This window comes from Micrasema longulum, unplaced genomic scaffold (genome assembly GCF_059751315.1).
Source record: "Micrasema longulum isolate JH-2025_06_02 unplaced genomic scaffold, ASM5975131v1 h1tg000378l, whole genome shotgun sequence".
Classification (NCBI taxonomy): Eukaryota; Metazoa; Arthropoda; class Insecta; order Trichoptera; family Brachycentridae; genus Micrasema; species Micrasema longulum.
In genome coordinates, this window is record NW_028277579.1 from 359,486 (window position 1) to 374,854 (window position 15,369).

Below are 15,369 nucleotides of genomic sequence, written 5' to 3' on the forward strand. Positions count from 1 at the left end.
AAAAAAAAATTATAAAACTTTAAAAAATCATAGTACTGGTAACACAATACAGAAAAATATTTCAATATTTTTTTGGCATAGTTTGATGGTCTATTAGAAAATAAAAATATATCACCAAATTTCCTCATTGAGTCTGTCAAATTGCTAGGCTGTTAAAATAATTGACTGTCAAATTGATAGTCTATCAAACCAATTGACTGTCATATTGATAGTCCGTCAAATTGATAAACATTCAAATTGCTATAATTGATCAAATGAACAGATCGTCAATTTAATTAACGGTTATCAGCATGGTTTGTGTAATTACTAATAACTATTCAAATTCACACTTTATGCTAAGGCATAAATTTAACAACGGGCCGACGAATTTTCACTCTGTACTTCGCACCCAAAACAAGTCTTTGAAACAACACCATTCGTCAATTGGACACTGAGTTATAACACCAATAGACTGCTGACCAAACTTATATAAATATTTTATCATCAAGTTAAATCACAAAATAAGTTAGACATTTAAAATGTAAAATGAAAATGCTCATCTTTTTCCCGAAACTGTTTATAAAGACTAGAGTCATTTATAAAATATATGTTTGAAGCACTAACTTTGTGATTTGTTAAAATAAAATAAATATAAAAAAACTTTGTTTTTAACAACTTATTTTATTGTTTTTACCGGCCGGTTTCAAAGCTACACAAGCCTCTTTATCAATGTATACTTAACTAATGATTTCGATTGTATTTTATTTTTACAGTGATACAAAATATTACATCGAACATATGGAGTTAATAAGACAAGTCTTTTGTCATGTTATTCTTTTAAAGATGGAAAGCGCGTAGTGAGATGGGTACGATCTTTAAAACTAGACAGGAGTGGACTAAAGGAAATATTGTTTATACAGGGTGTTCATTAAACCCTGTCACATCCGAAACCACGATGATCAGCATGAGCAAGAAGACATATTAGCACATTAAAATATTTTTTTAGAACAAATATAATATCAAAAAAAGCAAATGGTTGCTTACTCTTGCCCGGGAAAAACGAGGGGGGAGGGGGGGAGTCTAATGCTGCACGGCGCTCCCCTCACTTCTCCCCTGCAGAAGTAAGCAACTGTTTGTTTTTTTAATGTTTGAGTATGTCCAAATGCTTGCAGACTGGCTGGATTTCCACCCTAGGGAGTTGTTCATATTTAAATTTATTTCAACAGAGAGGGAAAACATTTACACAGTGTGTAAAGTGGCCACTTAAACCAGCCAATGACAGGTCATAAGCCCCGTAAATCCCTAGACTTCCAAATTCCCTTCTCAAAAATGTTCAAACAATTGTATGTTTATAAATTTGTACAAACAAATATAATTTTCGCTATAAGTCTTGACGATGAGGTAGAAACCTCAAAACAGTTCGACATACAAGTGAAAATTTAAATGGTGGTATGAACTACGTTTGGTTTAACTTGATGATAATATCTAAGAGTTTGTTTGTTTGGCCGAGTTTGTAACAGGGTGCCTCAGTGTCTATGTGACTGCGGACACGAGGAGTTATCCTACAGTGAGGAGTTATCCTATGATGAAGAGTTATCCCTTGATGACGAGGAGTTATCCTATGATGAGGCCGCAGCCGAAGCGAAACTGCTGCTTGGTCTGGTTGGCCATACCAGAGAGGGCAAAGCTGAAGGGCAGTGGCTGGAGACGCTTCTCCAGTACGCAGCCCACACTCCAATTACTGTCCACCATTGCTGGAAAACGCAATAAAAATCATCCATATTATTATTAAAACACTTTATATACATAGCTCAGAGGAATAATTTTCTAGAGAGGCCCTTAAGGCTGTAGTCTGGTAAAACGAATGCGAAATTAGGAAATCATACAATTTTGCCATTTTAAAACGAATCTTTTTTTTTTAATCGCGCAATAATAAAAAATTAAAAAAACCATAAATTAGATAAAAACAATATTTTTTAAAGGTATTTCTGTTATATTTTATTTATAAAGTCTACTAACAAGAGAAAATATCTCTCGATTCATAAAAAGTTGCAATTATTTGTGAAATAGAATGTGCGCGAAAAATTTTGAAGTGTATTTGAAATTTAGAAAGTGGTATATTTGTAACCATTTATTAAAGTTTTTTTTTGTTTTTAATTATCTGTATGAACTATATAAACGATTTTTTGTTTACTTAGTGACAATATGCAATGGTGACGTTGGTACTCATGTCGAGTTGTATTTAAGAGTTGCAAGCATAAACCGAAACCGTCCGTTACACGTTTGTCGTAAAACCAAAAACAAACCATCAATTCTTGATCATCAACATGGGCAATGTCTATTCGGTCTACATGTCCAAATCCAACGCAGGACTCCACTCTTTTCAAACTAAATAAAAACGAATGAATAATTGACAATGTTTGCTGAAATAGATAAGAAATTTACCTCTAAAAACTAAGTCAGCCTTGGGAAGTTGCACCTGATAACCGATTGTTCCTACAGATTCTTGTCCCCGTAATGATGTTTCTAATTCTACTCCGATCTGAAACACATTTATTTATCTTATTTTAATTTATTATGTAAATAAACGACGAGTGATACTTTAAACCACAAATTTGGAATATCGGGTGACCGGTTTCATCGCTATCGCGACATCTTATATCACCAACTCTTATAAATAAACAAATACAACAGTGTAAGTCACTCTCCAAGCACAAGAGTTAGTCTCTTTTGTTGGAGTGACAGTGACAACATTTACTAGATGTATAAAAATAGATCTGTATAGAATTTTAAAAAACATGTGTCATTTATGAAATTTATTAATAATTTTTTTAGAAAATTAAATATACAATACTTAAACTCATTAGAAATATTATATCAACTCATTAGTTAACCTGAAACACTTTGTAAATGGTCCTTAAGACAAAAATAATTTAATTTAATTTACTCTCATACAATTTTGAATTCTCCATACTTACCTCTGTTTTGAATAAATACATTGAATTTCTTAATAAAGATACTATTCGCGAAAAGTCGCAAAAGCGATGAAACGGGTCACTGGATATTCCAAATTTGTGGATTAAAGTATCACTCGTCTTTTATTTATATAATAAATTACAATGAACTTTTATCAAGAATTTTCACTTATAAACTTAAATGTTTTATCTTATTTTATTTATTTATTTTTGTAGCTTCGATTGACATATTTTTATTAGCAATGAGGAAGTCCAGTGGTTTTTTTAAATTTGTTTAAAGACTTTGTTTACTTTTTTATATTTTACTTTTTGTGCTGTTACGTGTTCACTTAATTGCCATACTTACTAGTTCTTTGCTCAATGTATTACTATTGCAGTTTTTTAAAATTATTTTTTATTATTAACTTTTTAAAATCATTCTTGTTGTTGAAATTCCATTTGTCGATGCGCTTTGAAGCTGCAAGACTTTTTGTGATGTTAACTATCATATTATTTTATCATATTATGTAAATGTTATCAACTATCAAATATCTAAATTTAGTAAATGGGGTCTAGAATTTCAACCGTTCAAGCGCTCAGTAGCTGCAAGACTTGTTGTTATCTAAATTCTAATTTTATAAATTTGCTTTTTATTTCGTTTTTTAAAATATCACTTAAACTCTAAACTTTGTAAAAAAAAAAAAAATTCAAAATAAAAATGTAAATAGGGGCTAGATTTCTTATTGTCCATGCGCTCTGTAGCTGCAAGACGTTCTGTTATCTAGCTCATATATATCATAATTGGAGACGAGGAACTATAATCCTAACCGTCCATGCGCTCTGCAGCTGCAAGACGTGTTGGGATATTTATTTATTGTACAGCGCCCTTGAAGTGATTTTCACAAAAATGGCGCCATATAAATTATCCAAACATTATTATTATTAAACTAAGTCAAAAAAAATGTTTTCAATTTTTATATATCCTATTATCAGCGCTACGATTTTAAAAAGTTTTGTATTTCTGAAATAACTCCGCGTGTAACGTCAGAGGTTCATTTCCGCTTATTCTCATTCAGTTCTTCCCATTGGTCCAGAAGCGACAAGCAGACCGGAAATCTTCCACAGCTCTCAGACCATAGGTTGATTCACATGAACCGGTGACGTCATTAAGTAATGCGTTTTTATTAAAATATTTTTGATTATTTTTTCCGCACATTTTCAAGAAACTTTGCGTTACAATTTAATGCTCTAATTTTTACCCCGCGCAAGAAAAAAAAAAATTGTATCCCATTTCCCGTAGGGCTGAAGTTCCTCATTACTGTGGTCAGTGCTACGTTCATTTGCTTTAAAAATTAATCATATGTTACCTGAACTTGTTCACTAGCTTGCTTATAATAACACAGGTGAAGTCCTGTCATTCCTAATGTCCCAGAAATTTCCGCATCTGTAAATTAAACATCGTTAGCACATTGCCAAGGGAAATAAACAATAATAAATATATTAATATACGGAATGAAAGCAGATGGAGTCGATCAGCGTCATCAATCAAGTTGTTACATTTATAATGGAACAAATCATTTTGTCTATCAAACTTGCTAGCATCATCATTTCAATCCCCATTTTAATAATAATAATGTTTGGATAATTTATATAGCGCCATTTTTGTGAAAATCACCTCAAGGGCGCTGTACAATAAATAAATATCCCAACACGTCTTGCAGCTACAGAGCGCATGGACGGTTGGGATTCTAGTTCCTCGTCTCCAATTATGATATATATGAGCTAGATAACAGAACATCTTGCAGCTACAGAGCGCATGGACAATAAGAAATCTAGCCCCTATTTACATTTTTATTTTTAAAAATTTTATTTGACAAAGAAGTTTAGAGTTTGAGTGATATTATAAAAACGAAATAAAATGCAAATTTATAAAATTGGAAGTTAGATAACAACAAGTCTTGCAGCTACTGAGCGCATGGACGGTTGAAATTCTAGACCCCATTTACTAAATTTAGATATTTGATAGTTGATAACATTTACATAATATGATGAAAATAATATGATAGTTAACATCACAAAAAGTCTTGCAGCTTCAAAGCGCATCGACAAATGGAATTTCAACAACATAAGAATGATTTTAAAAAGTTAATAATAAAAAATCATTTTAAGAAACGCAATAATAATACATTGAGCAAAGAACTAGTAAGTATGGCAATTAAGTGAACATGTAACAGCACAAAAAGTAAAATATAAAAAAAATAAAAAAACTAAACAAAGATAGCATTCCTTAACTTATTATTAAGGTTAACAAGACAATAGACGATACTCAAACTCCAACTCGTCCCTGCTTTATTTTGGTATGCAGTAAACAGGATCTATTGTCTTTTTCCTAGTAAATAACTGTAAAAACAATTGGTTCACATTTGGCTGTTCCCTGCGAGATGATAGTAGAGACGCATCTGTGTGCGTAGTGTAGAGTGTAGGTACCAAGGAATCTATCCGCTTGTTAATTTTGTTTGTTATTATTATACGCATTATTTCCCGCTTAAAATATCTGATTATTATTATTTTACTTTGATTAAGATGTCAGATAAACTTGTGTGTGATTACTTTTGATATTGGAGTAATTTTACGTGATACAAGAAAAAACGTATCATTTGTATTTTTAAATGAACATAGATAGGTAGCACTATATTATACAGAAATTGTTTTATAATAAATAGTTAAATTTCGGGAGTTTTTCTACAGTATATTTAACACAGTCTAGTACAATAGATATATTTTTATGTAATTTCATTTTTTCTAAACATATTTCATTTCCTCACTTCAGAGTTTTCCTCAGTTTTACACTTTTTTTATTGCTCCCTTAAAATTTGGCGTATCAAAATAAACCGGGAATACCAAAAATATGAGACGGATATGTTTTCACCAACTGTCATTTCCTAGTTTGACATAAATGTATGTAACGGTTGAGAATTGCATTCGTTACCGGACATAGTGTAGCGGCCGACGGCGGATACGACGGCGATCTCCCCGCCGGGGATCTTGGCGCTGCGCTGGTACACGAGCTCCGAGCCGAGCGCCAGGCGCGGCGTGACCGCCTGCAGGTAGTGGCCCACCAGCACGCCGCTGCCCTCCAGCGGCTCCTGGCTGCCCAGCGTCACGCCCGCCGTGTGCACCGCGCCGCGGTACTCTGTGGTCAGCTGCAGGGCCGACAGCGTCATGCCTTGCACCTGATCGACAATACACACAATCGTCAAACCTTTGAACCGTAATGATGTTGATTTATTTAATAACTCTTGTGTGGCTGTGATGTCACACTAGTCTACATACGATACAAGACTTGATATGTCTCTTAATTTTTTTTAATGAAGTTGTAATTTTTGTAATCTTCAAATGGCCATTTTCACATCAGATTTGGAAAGTAAAATTTCTATAAATGTGATGGATTTTAAAACAAAAAATATTCATCCTTACTGTGCGAAGAATAATTATACAAATGAAAGTGATAAATACCACAATAAATCTGTTTTACAGCATAAGAAAGAGCATGAGAATAGAGCTTATAAGAAGGATGGCAGAGATGTTGTTTTGTGGCCGGTGTTTGTGTGAAAGAGACAAAAACAAAAAAAGAAATTCGTTCCATCAGTTGGTTATTGGTTATAGTGACTGTGTTGAGCTGATTTGTTGAGCTGACTGTTTGGGATGACTGGGTGTTACCACGCCCTGTGGTCTCTTAATAGGCCACGTTCCATTATTTTTCATGAGTTCATAGCGCATGCATTGCAGGACGTCGCTCTTAACTAGACGGACGTTTTCTGCGCAATACTGTTAGTCTTGCAGAATATATTGTATTGTACTCAATATAACATGATGACTCACTTCATCAGTCTTTGGTCTTTATTCACGCACGTGCATGTCACAAGATGGCGGGTTACCTGGCCGAGGAAGCGGCACCTCACGGCCGGACTGAACTGGTGGATGACGTTGGCATTGATGTTCCCGTCCGGGTCGAGGTCCCCTAGGATGACGGGGAAGGCCTCCGTGGGGCTGATCTGCTTGGTGCCCACGTACGTGGCGCCCACCTTGTACCCGCTCGGCGACATGGAACTCATATTCAGGGTGTGAGATATCTGGAATTATAATTTAATTATTTAATTGTGCCAAGAGGCGATAAAAATATCATACTTCAGCTAGTCAAAGGAGATTAAGGGACGTAGAGGGGTCAGAAGAAACACACGAGAACGGACCAGGGTTAGAACTGTGGAGGAGCTAGTTGAAATCTGTTTTTTGCAAGATTTAGAGACGGTTTTGAATTATGCTATTATTTAGGTAGATAGGTTTTTATGTATAGTTTATTTTGGCGTCAATAACTAATTTTCTTATTTTGGTGGAGATTTCTTAGCTTGCTTCAAATACCCTCATGTTTATTGGGTGGGGACAGGAGAGTTAGAGTACGATTAGGGAACGGGACGTTGATATCAAAGAGGTCGGATAGGAACTCAGGATAAACGTGGTTTAAATCTTCCTTCTTAAGCTGACATTCGCACATGGCAGAGTCCTGGACATGGATTCTGAATAGGTGAGAACCATTTACGATCATGTCAGATTTTACATTGTGAACAGTATTTTTTTGTTTTCTAATTTAATTACATAATTTCTTAAATTTGATAAGTGATCTTTCCTTTCACAAATAAATAATATTTTATATGAGAGAGGATTTTAATTTATGTTTGTACTATTTACACTCATAAACTGCATTTAAAATTATGGTACAAATTGAGCCATACTTAGAGACGTAATATTTTTGGACGATAGTAGTTAAGGGTTAAGTAGTAAGGATCCAACGTTAGTTCATTGATAAGAAAACTAACCTGAAAATGATTGCTGATTCCTCTATTCACCATCAATTTAGCACCTTCAAAATTCACTGGAAAGATCTCTGAAAACAAAACCAACACCAATTTAGCACCTTCAAAATTCACTGGAAAGATCTCCGAAAACAAAACCAAACCCTGAAATTTGACTGAATAATATACTTGATACGCTTATAAAAATAATCCATTTCATTGATAAAACATATCATTTTATTTGATGACTGAAAATTATTGGAAACGATAAAAGAAACATCGAAAAATATCATAGACGTAATATTACTTCGCAATATTTCATAATAATGAGAGTTTTTATACAAAAAATCAGCGAAATCAATCGGTTTGATAGAATCGAAACTATCTTCGACGATGAACGAACGATGTCAATAATAAAATACTTGACCGCAAAACGAGCCACTAAGATACATTGAAAATGCGGACATCGGAAGATAGTAAAGAAGTCTTTTAGGTGTAAATAGATCCACTAACCCTTGCACTTTTTGTGTAGATCGTCCAAGGAGCCCGGGTTTTCCAGTTTAGATTCGACAACTGTGATATCTTTGGGTGGTTCGATCGCGGCATGCATGCTCGCCTTCCGAGAACTGAGAAAAGCCCCCATTGTATATTTATTTTTCGGCTCTTCTGTAAAATCCGGCGAATTTTGAAAGAAAACTACCACATGTAAGGTTATCACGCTGCCATGAAATTTTATAAAAGAGAACACAGAAGAGAAGAAGAAGATCGGTAATCGGTATGGATTGCGCTACCAACATTACCGTCGTAACGAGACACGAGATACTACAAAGACATTCATACGCGCAAAACACGTGCCGACGGAGTCACATTTTTAAAGGCGTTTCTTTTAGATAAACAAAATAGAAATAGAAAACGTCCGTAATAAAAGATGAGCTCACACATTATTCAATACGTTACTACCTCTCTAAGTAAGCAGACTACTCATGTTATGAAGTCGTTTTATAAAAAAAAGAAAAAAAACGGTTTTTCATAAAAATAAACCCTGGATTTTTTTTAAATTTTGTTTAAAACTTTAAAAAATATTAGGTTCTTCAGTTTTTTCATATTAAAGTATAATTTTGTAGCACGATTTATATCTTTAAGTGGGTCGTTTGATACTGAGTTTTGCCTATTCCAAAGTCATAAGTCAACATTTTCAGTATAATTTTTTTCTAAGTGTTTCATTTTACAGAAAAACCACGAGAAAACATTTACGCCTTCTTTTGATTATATTTTTTCATGTAGTATTTGAATAGGATTATTATTATATTTTATGATTTTGAATAAATGAATCCAAAAAAACTATTCTCTTCGAATTGAATGCGATATTTTACTACTGTAAACTTTACTGTTAATTTCGCAATTGTGTATGTTGTTTTAATATAAATAAAAACTAATTGAGGGACATAAGTTTTATTTTTTTATGATCTTTTCCAAGTGGTTCGATTCAAAGTATAATATGTATGCAAAATGTACATCACGCACTTTCATAATGTATAAAACATAAGATGATCTAAAATCTAAAGAGTTATTTGTATCCTAGCCATGCACCAACATACAAGTGCACCAACATAACCAATTATTATCATAATGCTGCATCTACATTATATTTTCTGAAAAAAAAAACATTTCCATACGTTTTAGTTAGGTACTGCGCTAGCGATTGCATATTTTTTAGACATAGCGGAATTGCGCAATATGTTATTCTGCGGCTGAAAGTACATGATGTACTTTTGACGTAGTACGCGGCGCGTTTGACAGTTCTTGTACAATGACAGGAGCAATCTAGCAAGAATCTCGAAACTAACATTCTCTCGTGAGTCGCGATCGCGAATCAGTGTAAGGCTGTGTCAGGCTGTGTTCGCGAGAGGTTCGTCGCGTAAACTCGCGTCTCGCGTCCTCCTGGAATTAAAAAAAGTAAAAGTTGTCTACAGCGACAACTCGCGAAGTTTTGTGTACAAAATCATGGAATAGCTGTATCGCGAGATATTTCCTCCAGTGCGAGGTGAGTGTTCTGTTTACACGCCAATTTTCTTTTGTTTGGCTATTAGGATGACGGCAGTTTCCCAGCATGATCAATCAGCCTATATTGCTTCCACTTTTTGTGATTTAAACGTTTCAAGGCAAGGCCATATCGCCTGGTTTCGTGTGTGTATATTTTTTGAAGGAAAAATATATTCGTGTCAATAGAATCTGGTTAGATTGCGTTTCCAGTAAAACCAGGTGCATGCAAGGCTAAATGATTTATTTGGTGGATTTTGCTAGTTCGTAACAATTAAAATGTACAAATACATCGTATTAGCTTACGCCATTAATTTGACACGATCTATGACAGTTAGCAGATAGCAAAATAGGTACCTACTTAATAGTTGTTTTTTTTGCAAATCAGCTGAAAAGTGGAAACGTGCAGAAATGCTTATTTTGGTTTTCACATTTTTTATATTATAATTTTATTACCTACGATTTATATTTATATGAAAATTGTCAAAAAAACAACTTCGCTCTTACATGATTTGCTTAGTATGCTAGATTTGTAATTTTTAATATATTTATTCCATTTTATAATTTATTCATATATTGACACAAGGAAATAGTTTTACGTTTCTATGCTAATGATAAAATTTCGAAAGGATTGCGGCGGTGCGGTGTATAAAATGGACACCATTACAAATAACCCAGGAAACAAAGTCATCTCTTGATGTTGCAACTATTTATTTTATCTTGATTTCTGAGACATCAGCTTTGATGATGAACGCTAGATTGCGGTCTGAAACGTTGGCAGGTAGTGCGATATTGTCATTTTTGAAAATGAAAAGAAATGTAGACAGGTATAGTCTTTAAAATGTAACATGATTAGAATGACAGTTGTTAGAAAAATTGACGACATAACTTTGTAGTAACGTCAAAGGAGTTATTTATATTGACACACTAAAAATCATTTGTATCTGGCGTGTTCATTTATTTTTTTATTACAATGCTTGAAACATAAATCAACATTAATTTATAAAATCAGCTTTAAAACTAAAAGAAAACTAAAATAAGCCTAATTATTAGCGACGTTCTTACAAGGTTACATCATTTTGCAAAAACGTTAGAGATGGGACAAATTGATCGAAGAAAAAAATAATTCATTTGATGTTGTTCATGAAAAAAGTATAAATGTCTAATTTTTTTGGTGAATAATTGTGTTAGACACGATATAATAGGCTTGTTTTTGCGTTTTTATATCAATTTTCGGAAACAGAAGTTCATGATTGCATGAAATAACTGATAAAATCGATTTGATCGGTGATCAGTAATTTCCCATCACTAATGAAATTAGTTTAACAGCTGTCATTCTAATCAAGCTATATTTTAAAGACTATAGTGATTTTCGCTAATAATGGGAAACATAATTTCAACAATATTTTAAGCAATGTCCAAATGTTTGTGGTTTGGAGGAAACGCGATTTGATTTTTCTTTATACAAACGTATTTTTTCCCGGGATTAAGGTACTTATGCACTTAAAAAAATATTTTACTATTATTTTTTGTTTTTTTTTTTACAATATACATCAGAGATAAAACAGAGTATTCAAAAAAGAATAATTTCATAGCAATGAAATACATATCTTTATATATATATAAATATATATATAATTCCTCTGTACGTGTGATGTCACTGAACTCCTCCTAAACGGCTTAACCGATTTGCGTATGGTTATCAGAGAAATATAGATCGTTGCGCTGTGCGTGTTCGTAGATATTAAAATCTTCAATCTAATAGTAAAAAATAAGTAAGGAGCATAAATGTATTATTCATCGATCTAACAGGGTTGCATTCCAGGAGAATCCATTTACAAAAAAATGGAAAGATGTTGTTTTTTTGTGTATAGAAAAAAGTTTGTTTTTGAATGTTTACAAACAGCATTTGTTTTTTGTGGATCTCAATCAGATTCTTTCATTAAATTCCTTATCATTTCTACCCATTTATTTCTTTTTACTAGATATGTGATAATTCTAAAATAATATTAAATTCAAGACATTTTAAAGTCAGAATTCACCCATTAATTGTGCGATTCGCTTGCTGAACACGGCTTCTGCGGATAATATGGATCTATTAGAGGATGGGTCATGGGGTCTACCACAAACTCTGAATTCGGGCAAAGAAATTTCAGTTTTCTGGGCCCCAAAATATTCAATATGTTACCAGAACATTGCGAAACCATGACCCGGATTCAATGAAATAAATTCGTAAAAGGGTTTAGGTAGAGAAAAATCAGAAAATTTACTCAAAAACATTCTTAAACAATAAATGGTATTGTATGAATTAAATAAAAAAATATTGTATGCATGATAAATTAATATTGTATGGTGCTTTTAAAACAAATATTTTACCGGTTGAAAAAATACAAAAAATAATTATAAAAGTTATTTTTAAAAATCCATCTACTTTTCTCACTGTTAAATTATTTTTAAAATTTAAGGTCAATCTGTGTATGTACATAATTTAGTTTAGTTTATATTTACACCTGAGGATGGGTTATACTGATTACCCGAAACTAGTCGTGTTTTAATGTATTAAACTCTTGTGTGGTAAATTTACAAAGTGTTTTATTTTAAATAAATGAAATTATAAACATATTTAGTTTAATTATTTTTTTTAAATATACAATACTTAGATTTAGAAACAAAAATTTAACCTAAAAATTATATAACACATTCAGTAGAAGTTTAAAACTATCAAAAATAAATTCCAAATATTTAAAAAATATAATTTTATTAATAAATTTCATAAAAAGTACATGTTTTTGTAAAATTCTAAACATATCTACTTTTACACATCTAGTAAATGTTATCACTGTAACTCTCCAAAAAAGAAACTTACTCTTGCAACAAGCACAAGCTTGGAGAGTGACGTACACTGTTTTAGTTGTTTATTTATAGCAGTTTAAATAATTTTAAATACGAGTACATGAAAACGAAAAATTAAAACAAAGGATATATAAAGAAAAAACATAAAACAGTAATACATTCATACTAATTAAAATTTAATGTTGTGTTTACGCGTGTTCAAAAAAATTCTTTAGATCAACTTTAAATATATTTAAAGTTGATTTAAATATGTTTTCTTTAGATCAACTTTAAATATATTGATATATTATTTTTAATAGTTTTTAGTTCATTTGGAAGATTGTTATAATTTTTTACACCTTTGAAGACAAAGCTATTTTGACCATGACTTGTTTGGAATTTAGGAATTTTAATATTATGTTGGCATCTGAGTGACTTATTCATCTCAAATTCTTTTATTTTTTCTTCTTTATAAATTTGTATAATAGTATTTATTTTATAAAGAGTGTCTAATAATGCTGTATAATTTTTAGTTTTTTTTTTTTTATAAATCTCGGGTATAAGGTAATTCACGTTTAAAAAAAAAAATATATTAAGCCAAATATGTTAATATTATTAATGTTTGTAAAAGACAGGTTTGCCGTTTATGTTTATAAAAATAAAATAAAATAAAATAATGTATGAACCTTAAATATTTTATATAGACTTTCCTCAAAATACTCTACTCAAATCTTGCAATAGTAAAGCATTGCCGGGTTCAGCTCGTTTCGTGTAAAATGCGGTGTTTAAACCTAACCAAAAAAAAAACAGATTTATGAAAATAGATAAGACTTAATGAACGCAAATCCAAACTTTACGGATCACTTGAATAAGATAAAAATGTTTTTATTTTTCTGTGTATTATATTGTTTGGACTTTAGACGCTTGATAAATCATTATCTTTCTAAATGTCATACATCATTTCGTTATAACATATTACAGATCGATTAACAGGAGCTGGCGCGTTTACAAAACTCGCAAACGCATTAAAAATCTACAGGATGGTGGTTTAAAAGGTTATATCAAATTTTAATCAAATATGCTATCTTTGAAAAAAATCTTTGTCGGGTTAAGCTAGGGTTTCCTAGGACAGCGGTGCCCGTATTTTAACGGCCGTAGTGAACGGTGATGCAGAGGACAGCCGTCGTAACGTCGACTAGAGAGTGGTTTCCTAGGGAAACGGTGTTAAATGGTGTTGATAACACCGTTTTCCTAGGAAACCACACTCTAGTCACCGTTACGACGGCTGTCCACTGCATCACCGTTCACTACGGCCGTTAAAATACGGGCACCGCTGTCCTAGGAAACCCTAGCTTTAGAGGGTTTATTCATATATTCATATACAATATACAGGGTGTTCTTTAAATCCTGTCACATCCGAAACCACGATGATCAGTACGGACAAGAAGACATTTAAGCATATTAAAAAAATATTTAGAACAAAGAATTTTTTTTAAAGTAAAATATTTAAAAAAAAAAACGGTTGCTTAATTCTGCAGGGGAGAAGCGAGGGGAGCGGTTGTCGGCATATCAGTCTCCCCCCTCCCCCTTCGTTTCTCCCCTGCAGAAGTAAGCAACCTTTTGTTTTTTTTGACATTTTGTTTTTTTAAATTTTATTTGTTCTAAAAAAAAATTTTTATGTGACAATATGTCTTCTTGCTCATACTGATGATCGTGGTTTTGGATGTGACAAGGTTTAATGAACACCCTGTATATACATATAATGGCGAGCATATTGCCTTAAGGCAATTTCATCCTACCTACCCAGACATATAGACATATTGAATCTTGCAATTTTATACAAAAATTAAAGACGAAGATTAAAAAAAAAAAATTATAAACATTAACACTATACTATGAAGAGAGGAGAGGGGATGGGAAGGAAAGAAAAAGGATAAATAAACAATTTAAATATTTAGATAGTGACATTTCAGTCTCTAACATAAGTGGGTAGATTAAATGAGGATGAATAGGTGCAAAGGTTTTCACGGTCACTGTTATTAATATGTTTCTTTTTTGGGTGATACCGTGTGTGTTAGATTTGTCCCGACGTTTCGACTACCATTGCAGGAGCCATCTTCAGGGTAAACTGAGTGAAACTCATGGGCTGTGTGTATGAAAAAAAAAACAGTGGGTTAAGAAAATTTAATTAAAATATTAGTTTATTTTTACACAAGTAAATTTTTTGAATATTTCGTGTTTATAATATTTTAATAAAAATTAATTAAATATAATTTAAATTCTTATCACAAGTTATATTTTTAGTGTGTAAATGAGATTTATTGTTTATCAAATAGTGTATATATATATATATTTTTTTTTTCTCCAAGATAACTTTTACTCTACATTTTATTTGCCCTATGTTCATTATTATTGTAATGAACACAAAATATTTGATAAAAAATGTACTTTAAAAAAATAAAAATATTATATGACATTTTGTTAACTGATGTTTGTTGAGAGGATTTTAAAACGATAGCGCATTTGACTAATATTTAACATTAAGGTTTTTAAAATCTTCATTGTGTCTGTGTCTGTAAGTTTTGCGAACGCGCCAGCACTAGATAATCAACATGTGCATACGTGACTAGATTAAATGAGAGAGTTTATTATTATATACCATAGTTTTTAAACCACAGCTAAATACCCATACATTGAATATAAATTATTTTATT

General features: G+C 32.1%; 2 protein-coding genes across 2 annotated transcripts in view; one reads left to right on the plus strand and one right to left on the minus strand.

Annotated features, from left to right (window-relative positions):
• On the minus strand, positions 1-8,556 carry Tom40 (Translocase of outer membrane 40). The gene is made up of 7 exons (XM_088225656.1): positions 8,297-8,556; positions 7,808-7,875; positions 6,872-7,066; positions 5,923-6,166; positions 4,301-4,377; positions 2,425-2,521; positions 1-1,733 (listed from the first exon to the last, which is right to left on the minus strand). The coding sequence occupies exons 1-7, from the start codon at positions 8,424-8,426 to the stop codon at positions 1,594-1,596; spliced, it is 951 nt and encodes a 316-aa protein (XP_088081782.1). The 5' UTR covers positions 8,427-8,556; the 3' UTR covers positions 1-1,593.
• Positions 8,557-9,549: 993 nt separating this feature from the next.
• Positions 9,550-15,369, plus strand: part of LOC148282083 (uncharacterized) — a 67,201-nt gene continuing 61,381 nt past the window's right edge. Inside the window, exon 1 of the mRNA XM_088225664.1 lies at positions 9,550-9,827. The gene's annotated coding sequence lies outside the window, so the exon portion shown is untranslated. The remainder of the gene's footprint in view (positions 9,828-15,369) is intronic.